Source organism: Clarias gariepinus, chromosome 1 (genome assembly GCF_024256425.1).
Source record: "Clarias gariepinus isolate MV-2021 ecotype Netherlands chromosome 1, CGAR_prim_01v2, whole genome shotgun sequence".
NCBI classification, from domain to species: Eukaryota; Metazoa; Chordata; class Actinopteri; order Siluriformes; family Clariidae; genus Clarias; species Clarias gariepinus.
The window spans coordinates 20,725,685-20,742,795 of NC_071100.1; the positions used below are offsets into that span (position 1 = coordinate 20,725,685).

The 17,111-nt window shown below is 37.8% G+C and overlaps 2 protein-coding genes and 1 non-coding gene across 3 annotated transcripts; 1 reads left to right on the top strand and 2 right to left on the bottom strand.

Moving 5' to 3' along the window:
* Positions 1 to 6,968: 6,968 nt before the first annotated feature.
* On the bottom strand, positions 6,969 to 7,050 carry trnas-gcu (transfer RNA serine (anticodon GCU)). Its single transcript has one exon. It is a non-coding gene; the product is annotated as a tRNA-Ser (tRNA).
* A 715-nt stretch (positions 7,051 to 7,765) lies between these two features.
* On the top strand, positions 7,766 to 11,205 carry b4gat1 (beta-1,4-glucuronyltransferase 1). The gene is made up of 3 exons (XM_053507538.1): positions 7,766 to 7,977; positions 8,095 to 9,218; positions 9,336 to 11,205. The coding sequence occupies exons 2-3, from the start codon at positions 8,115 to 8,117 to the stop codon at positions 9,525 to 9,527; spliced, it is 1,296 nt and encodes a 431-aa protein (XP_053363513.1). The 5' UTR covers positions 7,766 to 7,977; positions 8,095 to 8,114; the 3' UTR covers positions 9,528 to 11,205.
* A 1,454-nt stretch (positions 11,206 to 12,659) lies between these two features.
* On the bottom strand, positions 12,660 to 17,095 carry pfdn2 (prefoldin subunit 2). Its single transcript, XM_053505522.1, has 4 exons — positions 16,989 to 17,095; positions 14,933 to 15,021; positions 14,097 to 14,220; positions 12,660 to 13,566 (listed from the first exon to the last, which is right to left on the bottom strand). Exons 1-4 carry the CDS (start codon positions 17,061 to 17,063, stop codon positions 13,378 to 13,380), a joined length of 477 nt encoding a protein of 158 aa, XP_053361497.1. The 5' UTR covers positions 17,064 to 17,095; the 3' UTR covers positions 12,660 to 13,377.
* Between the last annotated feature and the right edge of the window lie 16 nt (positions 17,096 to 17,111).

The following is a 17,111-nucleotide window of genomic DNA, read 5'->3' on the forward strand; positions in this document are numbered from 1 at the left end:
TTTGGTCTATGTCATTTTGTTAGTCAATAGTGTGCAAAGCATATAGACTGTTTTTGTGCTATATTACTCAACATTGCCTCACATAGTCATTTTGTAACTCTGTAATGCTTCATTGTGTGAAGTAAAAGATTTAGTGAGATTTCAAACTCTCCCACCCCCCTTGCCCATATAATTAAATAAAACAGGCTTAAATACAGGTCTTTCTGCTTTAAAATGAGCTGCTAATATTGCCACCAGGCAAATCACGTCTAGTGGGGGTGAGGCGGTTTTACCACAGCCTGGGATATTCACAATTAACAAGCCGCTGGGAGGAGAACTAATTAGTGTTATCTCCTTATCACCCAGGCTTCTCCTATTCCTGAGTGAAGAGAGTCATACAATTACAAACTCTTACACTGACACACGCACCATCAGGATGCTAACACCCAATCACGCTGTAATACTCTGCAAATAGGTAATCACAAACTCGTTTGCAACTGAATAAGGGCTTTCTCTTGGCCTGTAATACCCCCTGTCCTCTCCAGCAGAGCTCCACTGAATGGCATTTACCAGCTAAACCACTGTTTCACTTCCCCTCCTATTGTTGGAGTGTGGAAAAGAAAAGATAAACTGCTTAAGCACCAGGGAAGGGGGCTGCACAGACGGGACAGTAAACAAGTAAACCGAGCAGAAACAAATATTGGGAGAAGAATGCTATAGAAGGAGAATGTGGAGGATCAGGAGGACGGTGGGGAATAGCCATAAACGGGATATTTGAGTTTTATAGTGGAATAATGCTATTAATAGAATACAAAGGATCTTAATGTACTGTATGTTGTATATAAAACAGTAAAGCAGTTCGGGCTAGATAAAAAAAGGTTGGGGTAAATGTATATCCATAATCTATATTTTGACACAATACATTGCATGCTGAAGGCAGACAGGTAAAATAAAAAAGAAGTGTATTAAAATGATTTCTAACCATTCACTACTATGATAATGAATGTATGGCGAATGGACTGACGCAGGCAACAATGTTTGTAGGTAAGAATGTTTTTAATGGGTTATTACACCTGATACACACTTTTGCCTCAAAAGTAAAAAATTATATTTACACTGTAAAAATAATAATATTTAGTACTTTACTAATGTAATGTAATAGCGCTGCTGTTATAGAAAATTTATCAACACATTCTGAAAACTCAAGATCATGAATTATTAGTTTGTGTGTAGCTGTAAATATATACATGGAATATTACAAATCTGGTTAAATCATTTAATTTTGACAATAAAGCATTAAGAAAAGTATTATATACTGTATGTCGTGTAGAATCTTAGAACAATGCACCGGAATATACAGCATGTCTATTAAAAGATGGCATAAATCTGACATTAGCTCAATGTACTAATGGAAAAATGTCATCTGGTGATTTATGAAACAAATACAATGTTCCTGGTCGATTAATAGGGCTAATCAGATTAGATTGCAGTTTTTGTGTAATGAAAAAGATTAGGTTACTAATTATATCTTTAGTACGTAATCACTATCTGCTTACATGTCCTTCTAATTTAATCCTTCTCGTATGATCCTAACTGGGCTCAGACTTTTAGGCTGAAAGGCAAAAGCAGTGCTTGTAATTTCCAGTCCTGAACCCTGATTTAAACCCTGAAATTTTTTTACAAGCTTGAAAACACAAATGTAGGTTATGTAGGTTTATCTGAATGGGTTACATTGTATCTAGTTACCATGGAAAACATGGGAAATCATTGCACATGGACCCAAGGTTAAAGTGACTAATAAATGAACCTTATGCTGTTTAAAGCATCCCGGCCCATTAGAGCTGCCTGTGAAGGCATTGTCTAAGCAGGTCATACAAGGCCACCTGTCTTACTGGTCCATTGATACAGGTGTCTCTGCTACAGATTTAGAGGGCAGATGGCAGGTCTCATGCTCTAAATGCCGACATCCATGGCCAGTAAGCCCTAGCTTGCTGAAGTGAGATGGGGTACTAAAAGGTGAATAACAGGGTGAGAAGAAATCATGATCCCTCATGCAGTGTTTCAAAGGATGATTTGAAACAGACCTAATACATCTTTTGAGTATAAATTTAAAATGTGCCTCCTGTCATATTGATTCAAACTGACTTTTGATCATGCAGAATAACAGAACACAGTTATAAGAGTTCCTGTGCGGCTAGCATTTCAAATATGAAGCTGAATGCAGTCTGATTATGGCGCTAAAGAACTAAGAAAATGTTTTACTTAATGGCAGACAAGCTCTTGTGAAACACTGGGATAAGTGCATTAGTGTAACAGGGATTATGCTACATTAATTTCCCTATATCATAGTAGTGTAATCCCTGTTACAACCTGGCCATCCAGGAACTCTATTAATGGCCCATACATGTGGAAATGACTTGGAGTGAGTTCAGGACTGTAAGGTTAATGTAACGATAACTTCCAGCTGAGTTCCTGTAATGAGCAGGTGGTGTTTGTGAATGCTTGTATGTACAGCATCTTTTTTTCAAGTTATTTGTCGATTTCCAAGGGCCACGCATTCCACTCACTGAATGCTCATTGGAAGAACTGCAATGATTTCTGATGTACACAGACATACGGCCTTCTTTACAGACATACTGTACGGCCTTCTCTTAAACGTTTGCACCATTTAAATGTTTTACTGTACCTTCATTGTACTGTGTCTTCTGTAAAACATTAAATATATTTGTTTAAACAAAGTTTAAACTCTGGATAGGACACCAGTCTATTGCAGGGCACCAATTATATACTCAGTTACACTTAGGCACAGTTTAGTGTAGCTAATCTGCATACTGGCATGTTATTTGGAGGTGGAAGGAAACTAAAGAATGCATGAAAAATAGAAGCTTGGCTCAGCTGTGGAAGCTGTATTTGGGGCAACACACCCTACTGCCTGCTTTGGTTGTTCACCCCCACAAAGCTATGTTTTCAAGACTCATGGTCCTATGGTTGAATCAATGCTTTAATTTTTGACCTGCGTGCAGGAGATTCACTATTAAAGCACTGGAATACAATATCGCTAGTGGTTTTTGGTATTTAGCCTTTAGATATTTGCACCACCTGGAATTATAACGCTATATTAGCCCAGCTAACAGCTACTCAGAAACAGTTGTAAATCTGGATTTACTCTTTCTTTCTTTTATATTAAGCACATATTTTCATAGAACTAGAGAATAACAGCATTTAAATACACAGGTAAGACTTCCAGGTCAATTAAACATATAAGTCATGTTAAGTAAACCAAACACGATTTGTTGTTTACAAGTACTTTAAATGCTTGAAAGTGCTTTATTATGTGCTACCTTCTAACAACACCGATCGGTTTACTGAGCCATAAAACCAACCCAAGACCAGCTTAAAAGGTCACAGCTGGCAAGGACTGCCATCCATGGGCAAGACTCCCCACCCCTGCAGCTCAGGTCAGCTAATCTAAAGTCCAGCTGCCTCCTGCTATCATCCAAGGGGAGGCCATTGCTAATTGCTTGTGTCGTTAAGCTTTATGACCCAAATGAGCCTTGGTCCCCAAAGCTGCCAGGATAAACCCCACTTTGCCTCACCAAACCTGCTTAATAAGGATTGTTATCCGCAACAACATCCCTAATTCCCTTCATCCATTCCTCTATAACATGCCTCCTGGTCCTATTCTTAGAGAAGAAGCAGGACTGAGAAGAGAAAGAAAGGGAAGTAAAGTTAGACAATTTTTAGGAAGTTTCTAAAAAGAACAAGATAATGCTTTCTGTCCTGACCATGTGTGCCTGGAAGAGATTTCTGGTAAAATTAAATGTGAGATGTCTTGGATCAAATCTCATTATTGTATGCTAATCACTGGGGAACCACATGTGTGCACACACACATATACAGTGGTGTGAAAAACTATTTGCCCCTTTCCTGATTTCTTATTCTTTTGCATGTTTGTCACACAAAATGTTTCTGATCATCAAACACATTTAACTATTAATCAAAGATAACACAAGTAAACACAAAATGCAGTTTTTAAATGATGGTTTTTATTATTTAGGGAAAAAAAAGATCCAAACCTACATGGCTCTGTGTGAAAAAGTAATTGTCCCCTGAACCTAATAACTGGTTGGGCCACCCTTAGCAGCAATAACTGCAATCAAGCGTTTGCAATAACTTGCAACGAGTCTTTTACAGCGCTCTGGAGGAATTTTGGCCCACTCATATTTGCAGAATTGTTGTAATTCAGCTTTATTTGAGGGTTTTCTAGCATGAACCGCCTTTTTAAGGTCATGTCACAACATCTCAATAGGATTCAGGCCAGGACTTTGACTAGGCCACTCAAGTCTTCATTTTGTTTTTCTTTAGCCATTCAGAGGTGGATTTGCTGGTGTGTTTTGGGTCATTGTCCTGCTGCAGCACCCAAGATCACTTCAGCTTGAGTTGACAAACAGATGGCCGGACATTCTCCTTTAGGATTTTTTGGTAGACAGTAGAATTCATGGTTCCATCTATCACAGCAAGCCTTTCAGGTCCTAAAGCAGCAAAACAACCCCAGACCATCACACTACCACCACCATATTTTACTGTTGGTATGATGTTCTTTTTCTGAAATGCTGTGTTACTTTTACGCCAGATGTAACGGGACACGCACCTTCCAAAAAGTTCAACTTTTGTCTGGTCGGTCCAGAAGGTATTTTCCCAAAAGTCTTGGCAATCATTGAGATGTTTTTTAGCAAAATTGAGACGAGCCTTAATGTTCTTTTTGCTTAAAAGTGGTTTGCGCCTTGGAAATCTGCCATGCAGGCCGTTTTTGCCCAGTCTCTTTCTTATGGTGGAGTCGTGAACACTGACCTTAATTGAGGCAAGTGAGGCCTGCAGTTCTTTAGATGTTGAGTTGAGTTGTCTCTGCGCTCTTGGGGTAATTTTGGTCGGCCGGCCACTCCTGGGGAGGTTCACCACAGTTCCATGTTTTTGCCATTTGTGGATAATGGCTCTCACTGTGGTTCGCTTTACCAAACTGATAGATCTCAATTACTCTTGTTCTCATTTGTTCCTGAATTTCTTTGGATCTTGGCATGATGTCTAGCTTTTGAGGTGCTTTTGGTCTACTTCTCTGTGTCAGGTAGCTCCAATTTAAGTAATTTCTTAATTGAAACAGGTGTGGCAGTAATCAGGCCTGGGGGTGACTACAGAAATTGAACTCAGGTGTGATAAACCACAGTTAAGTTATTTTTTAAAAAGGGGGGCAATCACTTTTTCACACAGAGCCATGTAGGTTTGGTTTTTTTTTCTTCCTAAATAATAAAAACCATCATTTAAAAACTGCATTTTGTGTTTACTTGTGTTATCTTTGACTAATAGTTAAATGTGTTTGATGATCAGAAACATTTAAGTGTGACAAACATGCAAAAGAATAAGAAATCAGGAAGGGGGCAAATAGTTTTTCACACCACTGTACATCCAGGTGTCATGCCACAGCCCAGTCTAAACCGTTCAGTCATTTATGAGGAAACTTTTTTGTGTAATATTCTCATTTGTTCTTTAAATGTTTCTTAGTCCACTTCTAATCTTATTTTTACAATCTTTTATCATGCATTTTCATTGAATTTTATAGTAGCATTGATAAGATTCATATTTTATATGTGATTTAGCAGGATGTTTGAACATGTGGTAGTAGACAAATTATCTGTCATTTATCTGGTTGATTTTTAAAGTGGCTAATTTATTGGATATAGTAGTCTAATAGCGTCTAGTGCCTATACTCATTGCCCAATTTATGACGCTGACAGATTTTTCATCAATTTATCCTCCCATAGGGGTAGTATAATTCTCCGCAAACCAATGACGCTGACATGATATTAAACATGCCTATTTACATACACTGTTCCTTAGTCTTCTTACTTTCTGCTGTGCCTGTGATTAACTTGGCAGGATATCTGGTATCATAATCTGGTAACATAAATGGTAATTACTTCCTCACAGAAAAATTGGGCATATCAAGAGTTGGACGTTCCTTAAATCTTATTATCTGGACGATCTGCTGTGGCCTAATATATTATACCTGGGGCAGTTACTTAAGAAAGTATATACTATTAATAGATTTCTTTTGTATGAACAATCACCTAAATAACACTTTTGAGAATATGCTTTAAAATATCCATTAATATCCCTATTTTATATGGTTGAACATTTTTCCCATTTAGAGTGCACTGGTAATTCAGCTGAGGTGATGTACACAAAAGCAATCCACTGGCACATCTGTCAATCAGGTTCCTCAGCCAGTAAGAGCTGATAATGGGATCTGGGTCACTGGTGTCTGGTGCCATTTGTTTAAGAGCGAGGCTAAAGAGCAATAGTATGTATCAAAGAGTCAGGCTAAGAATGTAAAAAGGCCTTTTCGTTATTAGACCAGTTGGGAGTTGTTAGGACTTTGTTGGGAACCTTTAAGGTTTTCAGGTACCTGGAACTCCATATCTAAGTGCGCATTCTTGCCAAATTAACCTGTGGTGAAAACTGTACCTCTTGAAACAAAGACCCCTGCTCAATTCTCTTCTGCCAATCATGCAGCCTACAGAAAATTTTCAGAATAGCTGTTTCCTCCCAAGTTTGTCGTATTTGTTTATTGATCGGATTAAATAAGATAAGATTAAAATGTGGATTTTAATGGTGTTGTGTATAATACAATAGTTATAATGTCGGAAAACAACTGTAACCAAGAATAAGCTATTTTCCTCTGGCATTAATATAGTTCTTTGAATTCTGAATTTGGAATAGAAACCTGAACAGTGGAACAAGTCCAGTGTTCAGACTTTGTTAGCAATTGCCTGAATCCTGTTGCAAAGTTCTTAGGATGCGTTAAGTGTCATGTTTAATTAGACACAGAATATACAAAAAAGATACCACGTGTTTCATGTTCATTCAGAAATCCTAAATTAATTTAATCATTGAGAAAAATGATAAAACATAAAGTAACGCTGACAAAAACGTGTCGACGAGGATGGGATTCGAACCCACGCGTGCAGAGCACAATGGATTAGCAGTCCATCGCCTTAACCACTCGGCCACCTCGTCATATACGCGCTGCTATTGATTTCCGCATTTTATGGATATCTCATTTAATATCTCACGCTCTTTGACAGTAGTATTATGTAGTATTTTAATTTTGTACCTCTGTGATAAAACATATACGCTCTTTAACTGTCCCTGTTGTATGTCTTGCAAGTCTTTAAAGTTTACGATAATAAGACATCCCGCGTTTAACCCAGAAAATGTGTTTCAAAACTAACACGCAAAAAAAAAAAAAATTTTTTTAAAAACACAAATACAATATATCGGTTGGACAAAAGCCCATCGTGCCTTCTGAGATTTATCTAGAATATTTAATCATTTAATATGGTACTATACATTCATATGCAGCGGGCAAGTATAGTAGGGAAAGCCCTAACGTAGTGCACCGCCTAGATTTTTAAAATAACGCTCCTCGTTATTTCGTTGAATCGTTTATGTGTGTACTAAACTGTATATCAAAACATTTATTATCATAATCGGTGTGTGATTTGAGGGACCGCACATTTTCATAACCCCTATCAATTCGGTTTTGATTAAAACATTAAATTCACGACGCTGTCAACTTATTCTCTACTTAATTAGAGGTCTGATAATAAAATATTACCAGAAAATAATAAAATTCACAAACAATTCATAGCTTAAAAATATTATATATATATATATATATATATATATATATAAAGAACAAGTAATGACGTCAAAAGCCTGCGACCGGGCACGAAGGACCGCACCGTAATGAGGGACGGATCAGCTCGTAATGTTGGCGAGAAAAGCAAAATGTGTTTGACATTAGAAATGATATTGTTTCTCGACTGCTAGTGTCTTTCTCATGTTAACACATTGATGTAATTTCGGAAAAGGATGGACGTTTGTTGTGTAAAACCAGCAGAAACCTGGGTGACGCCGAACCCCCTGGCTGCAGATGATACGGTGTGTTGTTGGGTTTAGCGGATCTGAGAGACACTGCAGGGTGATGGTGTAGTCAGGTAGTGCTAATCGTCCCGTAAACAGCACGTATAACGAGTTGACTTCATGTGTATTCTCTAGAAAACGACAAAGTTTTTGGAATGCATTTCTTCAAAAAATGCTCGGTGTTTAAAGTGGTGCTGAGTGCCCTGCTGATCGTAGCCCTGCTGCAGCTCATCTACCTGTCGTTCCTGTCGAAGCTCCACGGCAAGCAGCAGCGCTACAAGTATTCCGAGCTGTTTGGCTCCAAAAGGAACACACCAACCAGTGAGAAGAATTCCAAACGGGAACGCCTGAGATACTCCTTATCCAGCGGAGGCATCTTCGACAGCAGCGGTCAGTACCGTGTGTACAAAAACCTGATCAAGAGTGACTTCTCCACCAACCAGAAGCTGGGCGCAGATCCACGATCTCATCACCTCGCCTTGGCGACGCACACAACCATCAACAATCTTTATCATTTAGATTCTTTGCTTGAACGCTGGCAGAATCCTCTCTCCGTGGCTATTTTCGCTCATGGCCAGGATGTCAAGTTTGCCACGGCCCTTGTGTACGCCCTCAGTCTCTTCTGTCCACGCGTCCAAGCCTTGGTGGATTTCCATCTGGTGTGCCACTCGGAGGAGATGGCGAGCTTTCCTGAACAAGACAGGGAGCACTTTGCCGGTCTCGAGGAACAAGGTTGTACTGGAGTCTTTGCTAAACTCGAATCCTACCGGGACCAGTACAAGAACTACGCCATGGGAAGAAACGTCTCCTACCCCAACAACCTTCTTCGCAACGTGGCCAGGACAGGCAGTGATGCTGCCTACATCCTTGTCCTCGACATTGACATGGTACCCAGCGCAGACCTGCATCATCAGTTTGTGATGATGCTGATGAAGCATGAGCCGGCCCCGGACGAGGTACTGGTCCTGCCTGCTTTTGAAATTAGGCACACACGCAAGATGCCTGCTTCAAAGTCTGAGCTTGCACAGCTGTACCTGGTTGGTGAGGTGAGGCCCTTCTATGAAGAACTGTGCTTGCGATGCCAGGCACCCACCAACTACTCCCGCTGGATAAATCTGGTTAGTAAGAGCTCCGGGCCTTTAGAGGTGGCATACACGCAGAACTGGGTCGACCCATGGGAACCCTTTTACATCGGGGCTAAATCAGTGCCACTGTATGATGAGAACTTCAGACAGTATGGCTTCAACCGCATCAGTCAAGTAAGTTCTAATATTATCTGTATAAATTTGTTTTAAAATACTATAGTACGCTGTTCTTGTAATACATTTCAAATGTTGAAAAACACTGATTTTAAACTTTAACCCATTTCCTTGCAGGCCTGTGAGCTTCATGTGGCAGGGTTCAAGTTCTCCGTGGTGAGTAACGCCTTTGTGGTACATCGGGGCTTTAAGGTTCAGGGCGACTTCCACAGCCGCAAGGACGAGGAGAACCGCAGAAATCGACTGCTGTTCCGCAGCTTTAAGGAAGGTTTGAGAAACAAATATCCCAATTCCCCTCGCCACTGCTGAGACCTGGATCTCCTGAGGAAAACCCGTGCCTCATTAGTGAAGCTTTAAGGTATCGTCAAGTGGAGAGGAAATGAGTCACAGTGCTACACACCGATGCAGAATTGCTGCATACATAATATACTACATAAAGGACTCTCTGCTACAGTTACTGATGGTCTGATGTCATGGCACACAATTTGAACTTGCATACTAACAGTATGTGACAATCCAGGTTTAGAAATTGTGACATGGATCCTATTAATTATTTAGTGCATTCTACACTGAACGGAGAACAGGGTCTCCGTTAATGTAACACTTGAAATAAGACACAATGCCAAGGATATTTAATTACTACATCTATTATCTGGTTACATCCATATGAAAAGTTCTCAGTCGATATGAAAGCTTTAGTTGTGAAGAGGAACATCTAAAGAACAATATTCCTGTAGTATTTGTGTTTTTACTGTGGATTAAACATTCACATCTTTTCAAGCCAGTACACTTTAGCTGTTTGTTTTGTTTTCGTGTTATTTACTTAACTAATCACAGAATTTGGTCTTTTCTTCTCTGCGTGACCACTACGATATTATACATAGAAACCATGAACAATGGACAACATTAAACACTCAGTGTAAGATAGGGGTGTTTCCGAAGGTTAGAAAAGGTTAGGTTAGAAAGGGGTGTTTCGGATAGGGGTTTTTCCGAACGTTATAAAAACACTAAATCAGAAGAAAGTTCAATATGTAGTACTGTAATGATGATGTACTGTAGTGTAACTACACAGTACTTAAACTGAGATTGGAAATCAGCATCTCTTTACGTTTATCCGAAAGCGAAAGAATGTTCTAAAAGCTCATCTAAAGTAGGTTAACACTGTCAAGCAAAATGCTGTTAGTTATATTTTTAAAGTTTATGTATTCTATGTTGGCCTAGAATTATTTGCCTAGGAGATGAGACTGAAAGAAAGTGACTTAAATTATGATTACTGTGTCTAAATGGTGTGTTGAATTGTAATTTATTTAACAGCAATGTATGTAACAAATATTAAAACCCCATATTATTATGATCATTATTATTATGTCCATATATATTATTATTATTATAGATAATATAGCATTGGTGTTAAACTAACTAAAACTGCTCTTGCTGCTGAATAAAAAAGAACAGTGTTGATTGTTGCCATTTTGTCCCTGAAATAGTCTTGTTTGTAGCATTTTTATGATAATTTTCTTACATAAACCACTGTTTTTCAAAACTTCTCAGTAAAATGTGAATGTACATATCCTTATTTAATTTATTTTTGCAAGTGTTCTTTGGTAAGGTCTGTGTTAAATAATATATTTATTATTATTATTATTATTATTATTTCTAACACTAACACCATGGTTGATCAGTGTTTTCCGCTACAACTTGACCCAAGTCACAAAGGCTGGTGTACACCAATAACGATTTAACAGCAAAGAAAGTGTATAGGAGCTGATATGTGGGGATTTCTCTCCCTGTGTTTGTCACTGTGCCTTTGTTTCCGTTTGTAGCACTTTTAAAACTAGTTTTGCTAATGTGATCATTTCTTTTGATGCAGTGAATTATATAATGACACTACTCTGTATTTGTCAGTATTTGAGTAATGCTTGAATTGTAAGTAGTGATGGGATGTTTTAATATAAACTAATAAATGAATAAATATGTATGAATATTATTTGGTGTCCAGATATATAGTATTAATATGACGTACAGTGCATTTTAATTAGTATTTAATTAAAAAAAAATACTTCTGGTTGTAAGAAGACCAATAGAGGGCAGTAAAGCATCATTGAAAAGACTAAAATGTTGTTTGGTTCTTATTGTAGCTGTACCTCTGTGTCTGGTAAACTGGAAGTGTTTTTTCTGTTTTTTGTTGTTTTTGAGTGGGTTTCATCTGGGCTCTCCAGCTTTCTTAAAAAAACGTGCCAGTAGCTACATGGCTTTTCTTAATATCCCTTTCATGCCAATGTAATGGTCCCCTTCAATGGACTGGGATCCCTTTTGGAGTTATTTACCATCTCACACCCAGTGTTCCTGAACTGGCTCTGGATTGTCTGATCCATGCCAGGAAAAAGCACTTATTGCAAATAAATTAATGAATAATCACTACTGGTTTTGAAAGGAGTGGTGAATGAAATCAATAATATTAAAATAGTTTCACATGTACGAGCAAACTAAATTGAATTTAGTAGTATAGGTCCTTTTAAAAGTCTTGTAGTGAAAAAAGGAAGGGCTTTCAATTAAAACATAATATTCTAAACATGTGCTTAACATAACATGACACAATGTTGTTCTTTAAAATTTAGTATAGCTTTTTGATGTATATTTGAGGAATGAGAATGTGAAATTACATAGATTATTCATAATCTATTATAATTATGACCCAGGTATAGTTAATTACTCGAAGTGCATGCTAGTGGCATCTACAGCCCTTAGTGAATATTGATGTAAGATATTTAAATAGTTCAGATATTACACATTAAATTTTCATAAAGCTAAAGTCCTTTACCTCTTATTCCATCAAGGTCATAACCTCAGATGTATAACATACAATAAGGTCCAACATGCATCAGGCTTGAGTTACAGAATACAGTATATGATGAAATGGTCAGTTATGATTGTCAAGACGTTTAGTGGACATTACCAGCCATAGATAAACGACTGAGGTATGCAAGAGGTGCGTGTTGATCTAATCTTTAAAACAGAACATAGATTCCTATTAGAATCATCACTTATCATCTTAAAGCACTTTAACAGTATTTAGGCAATACACTACATTGTGGTTTTTTAGATACTGGTTTGCTCCTTAAACTTCATCACAAGTCACATAAGGGGTACTACAATAGCAAGTACTTATTTATATTGGTCACACAATGACTCATTTTAATTGTACCCAGAGTGGAGTAGTGTGCTAGGCTAACTGCACTTACTAAGGCTGCATTAGACACTATTTATTCATGGAACTCTTGTTCTTGTCCTGTATCTCTTACACTTTTATGTATTGTGTTGCACCATGGTTCTTAATTTCAACAAATATGGCATACGCTAAGACATATTGAGGAATGACAGACAAAAAAATACACCTGATATGATTAACGTGTGGAAAATGGAAATATACACTTTTAGGGAAAATGTTTAAGTTTGCATTTTAATCCATTAACCAAAACAAACAAGACAAACATAAAAAAAACAACCTTCTTCAAAACAAGTACAGTTTTAATAAGTTGTCAGGTAGGGCTGTGCTCTAATTTCAAACTCAAGGGGTTTGGGGTGCATTTGTTAATTGAATAATGTACTCTAAGGATCAAAATCCTGGGGCATCATTCAGATCCATGTGAATAATCACAGATATAGACAGTGACATTCTATAGTGTAGCCTCATGACATTAAGTAGCTAAGTAAAAGGGCCTAAGCCTTTAATTCACCTAACATATGAAGTGTCTAACAGATGTACAGTAGGTCTGTTTCAAAGCATACAACATTCATTACAATGGAAAAAGGCAAAAACAGTTGCTCAGGATGCAGTGATTTGTGGCACAGTGGGCTGTGTATGTTCTGTAATTTACATTCGCCTAAACAATGCTTGAGAAAGAGAAAAGAAAATATGGATTAAAGATCATGATTGCACTCAAAATAAACCCTTAACTGTAACATTACTGTCTCTACTGTAAGAATATTCCCCATCAGCTGTGCTGTTCTTTACCCTAGCTTGTAACTTTAAAGAGATTAGAGACCGTCTCAATATTATGAATATACAAAATTCACAGGTAAAATTGTGTTTTTCACAATATTCAACCTCTTAAACCCTACACTATTACTTATATGTTTATATTGACTCCTAAAGCAACTAAGAAACCAGAACTCCAGCTCCACTTTTAGAACCTCCTTCTTCACTTTCTTTGGCCTGAGACACGTTGCCTTTGCCCTGTTTGTCGTCTTCGCCCACCAGGCGGATGTTATAACGTTCACGGTACTCTGTCAGCTCCCGCCCTTTCGTCTGCATTTGTGTGCTGAGTGACGCAACTATCTTTGATATCTAATGAGGAAGAAAGAAAACAAAAACAGGTCAGATTGAAAACTGCACTGTGAACTTTTTTTTATATATGATTTATTAAAACATTGACTGACACTGTTTACCCCTGGGCTGTTTATAAAATCATCTATTGTGACAATGTCTATGCTTAGTTGTTTATAAAATCATCCAGGCTGTTCATAAGCCTGTCCACTCTGACCCAATTTACACCCAGCTGATTTTTATTATTAATAAAATAAAAATAATAATAATAAAAAACAATGTCAAAGATGGCTTGATGAGAAGACAAATAAATAGGTCAAATATCATCTAGGTAAAGACACCTGTGATTTAAATTCTATTTTGTGATTTCATCTTTTGTATCATTTGATCTGATCACTGCTTTAATTGAAAAAGTATCACTGTAGTCTCTGGTGTATTTAGACCTGCATTTTTTTTACTTTAACATTAACATCCTATTTATAACTACTTCTAACCATCAAGACAAATAAAAGTCATTACAGACACAGACTGACTCTCAGCATCTCAAGTACCTGTTCTTTATTGTTTTCCAGCGCAGGCAGCACTTCTTTTACAGTCCTCTCAACCAAAACGCCTCCGACTAAACGATAGCACTTCCGAGAGGGATCAACTTCCTTCAGCGTGTCGATGACCAGGCTAAAGAAAGACACTTAGATTAATCACATTCGTCACACACAACGCCCACAGGTGAGGTATAGGTGTGACATACAATCTTATCCTGATCCTGTACCACTACAGATAATTACATCATTATTAGCAATAGTTCTAGTTTAGATACAACATGAAACATGCTAAATGATTTAATATTTATTTACATGAAATACAGGTTAGACTGGGATCCTTACTGTTTTTCCTATCTTTTTTTAAGTAAAACTATTTTCTTTGGGGGGGGGGACCAGACATTACGCTTAAGGAAAACAAATTTCAACCACAAGCCTTAAAAAGCAAGTTAATCTGGTAGGTTCCAACAAATCTGCGGGCAATGCATATTACATTTTAAAGAGGAAATACTTTAGGACAATAGGGAAAATATTAATATTTACATAGATGTGCATATAGAAGTGATGTTTTTGAGTAATGCATAAGGAATGTAACTACATCATACATGTAACTGTAATACCACATTGTGTGCTGTAATCAAAGCTAAAGATGACTGAATGAAACCTTAGTGTGTTTACCATTTTATTTAGTAGGGCTTTGTATAATATACATTGTAATGACATAAAATCACAATTTCAGACTCAAGACTAAACATTTTAATTGCTATTTAGTTTCACCACTAAAGTGTATTAAGAGCTTGAAGAAGAAAAAAAAACGGTGAAATAATAATAATAATTGAAAATAAAACCTGTGTTCATTTATGTCCATCTCCAGTTCAGCAGCCTTTGAGGCCATGCTTCGCTGCTCCTGCCGCATCCTCTGGAACGTTGCCACAACCTTCCACCAAAATACACACAGATCTCATTAATGCATACAAGACTTAAAGTCCCTCAAAGAATAACTGAGTTGATATAAGATACACAAAATAATAACACAAAATGGTTAATATCAGACAGAGTAAAATGGGTGGGTCTTTCAGAATGGCAGTTAATATAAGAGACTTCCTAACAACTACACTGTCTCATCTTACATATGTCATTTTTACTCAGGAGAAAGAAAAGCAAGAAAGAAAATCTGGTTTATTTAACTACTACATGCTATTTATATTTTTAAATGATCACATTGTACTGTTAAAATGTCTAAACACATTAACCATCAATCCAAATACTATTGATTAAATTACAATAGGAATTACAGAGAAGTGTCCTGAGAAAAAAATTGCAGTATTGACTGGCAGTACAACTGTGCCCTCAGAATCTGATTGTGTAACATGCCTACAGTGTGAGATCAGATAATGATTGTGGTATTCCTGTAATCTAGAAAACTCAGTGCTTGACTGGATGGTAAATCAGGGGAAGCCACTTGCTTACAGATCCTATATTTTATTGGATCCTTCACAACTTTTGCTTACTGCAGACCCATCTGAATGTCTATAAAAAATAAAAAAAAAATGAACTTTGCATAATAGGTCCCCTTCAAGACTTTTCTATATAATTTCCTAAAAAAAAAAATTATTAGGAAATTATATAGAGAAAATGTAGAGTGTAGGTTTACGAAGCACTTTTGTAAGCTGTTCTGAATAAGCACATCTGCCTAATACCCACTCTGCATCTAGTTAAAGTTCTGTAGGTTGCATCACCGCCACCTACTGTATTGATCTCTCTTTCTGCTCAAAAGCTTCCCTGTCCTTCCTTTAAAGCAGACTTTCTAGTACAGTCTTTAAATGCTTCCTTCCCTGATCCATGACTCCACATTCTGGTTCTCCTTTTAGTTATGATGTAATAGGCAAACCTTTAGTTATGATGTAATGGGCAAACCTTTAGTTATGACCTAGTGTGACAAATTGCCAGAGACATCCTAACTTGCATTCTTGCAAGTATGCCATTTTAGGGCAGAAAAGGATCAGAACATACTTAATAAACTGCCCTGTCTATACATGGACTCCTGCTGCTTGATGTTATGTTAGTACCTGACCCTGACACATCACCCCAGACCTGCCTTATTGAGCCTTGTGACTGCAAACCACTTCCACTGCTCAAAAAGAGTTAGTTTGTAGGCTTAGTGGCATGATTCTTTACTGGGTTTGTTTCTCAGGTAATGACCAAACCCCTTCCCTGGATAGAGGACATCCATCGACTGGGAGGGTGGCCTCAGGACACTTGGCATAAAATCTGTGTGCGCTGATTTGTACACAGAGGATTCAGATTTCAGCACCAGTGCTTTGTGACAACAACTATTACTAAAAGCCTTATGCAAAATAAAGCGAGTTGAAGCATTTTATAATTTAAATCACTGAAAAAATTTAAAATCTCCTCATTTTTCTTTGCTTGCACGAAGAGATCATGAAACATACCATGGCACCAGTGGGCAGAAATAGCAGCCCAGCTCTGCTCACTCAGCTCATTCCCGACTCACACTGTACTTTCATACACAAATGAATCTTCTTTTATATCAATGCGGTGCTAACTCACTATTCAGGATCTCTGCTGGGGTCCACCCAAACCGCTGCCTGGAAACGTTAAACTTCAGGAGGAATGCCTTCCCAAGTCTTTTCTTAAGTGCACTACATACGGGAACGAAATAACGGTTCACACGCCCTATGTAGTGCACTTAATCCGTATAAGGATCCGTTTGCTATAGAGCCAGGCAACAGCACTACTAACACATTCACGCCTCTCAGTGCTAGCATGCTAGCTAATTGTGCACGGCAATAATATGTGTTTTATTCTTTACACATATCTTCTCGTTTATTATAAAGACACAGTAACCCCGTGTGCTACACAAGGAGCCCAGCTGAAATGTACCTGCTCGGCAGAGGGGCCAGACTGCTTCCCTCCACTGCTTTTACTCCCCGTGCCGCTACCGCTGTTCGCCGCCATGTTGAAATGAAGTGCTCAAGCTGAGAGGACCTCTACATCGCCCTCAGG

Excerpts from the sequence above, each read along its gene's own strand:
- b4gat1 (XM_053507538.1), top strand. The coding sequence starts at position 8,115 with ATGCATTTCTTCAAAAAATGCTCGGTGTTTAAAGTGGTGCTGAGTGCC. Across the intron at positions 9,219-9,335 it reads GCTTCAACCGCATCAGTCAA|GCCTGTGAGCTTCATGTGGC; the intron begins GTAAGTTCTAAT and ends ATTTCCTTGCAG.
- pfdn2 (XM_053505522.1), bottom strand. The coding sequence starts at position 17,063 with ATGGCGGCGAACAGCGGTAGCGGCACGGGGAGTAAAAGCAGTGGAGGG. Across the intron at positions 14,221-14,932 it reads ATGGACATAAATGAACACAG|CCTGGTCATCGACACGCTGA; the intron begins GTTTTATTTTCA and ends GTCTTTCTTTAG. Across the intron at positions 13,567-14,096 it reads TGGAAAACAATAAAGAACAG|ATATCAAAGATAGTTGCGTC; the intron begins GTACTTGAGATG and ends CTTCCTCATTAG.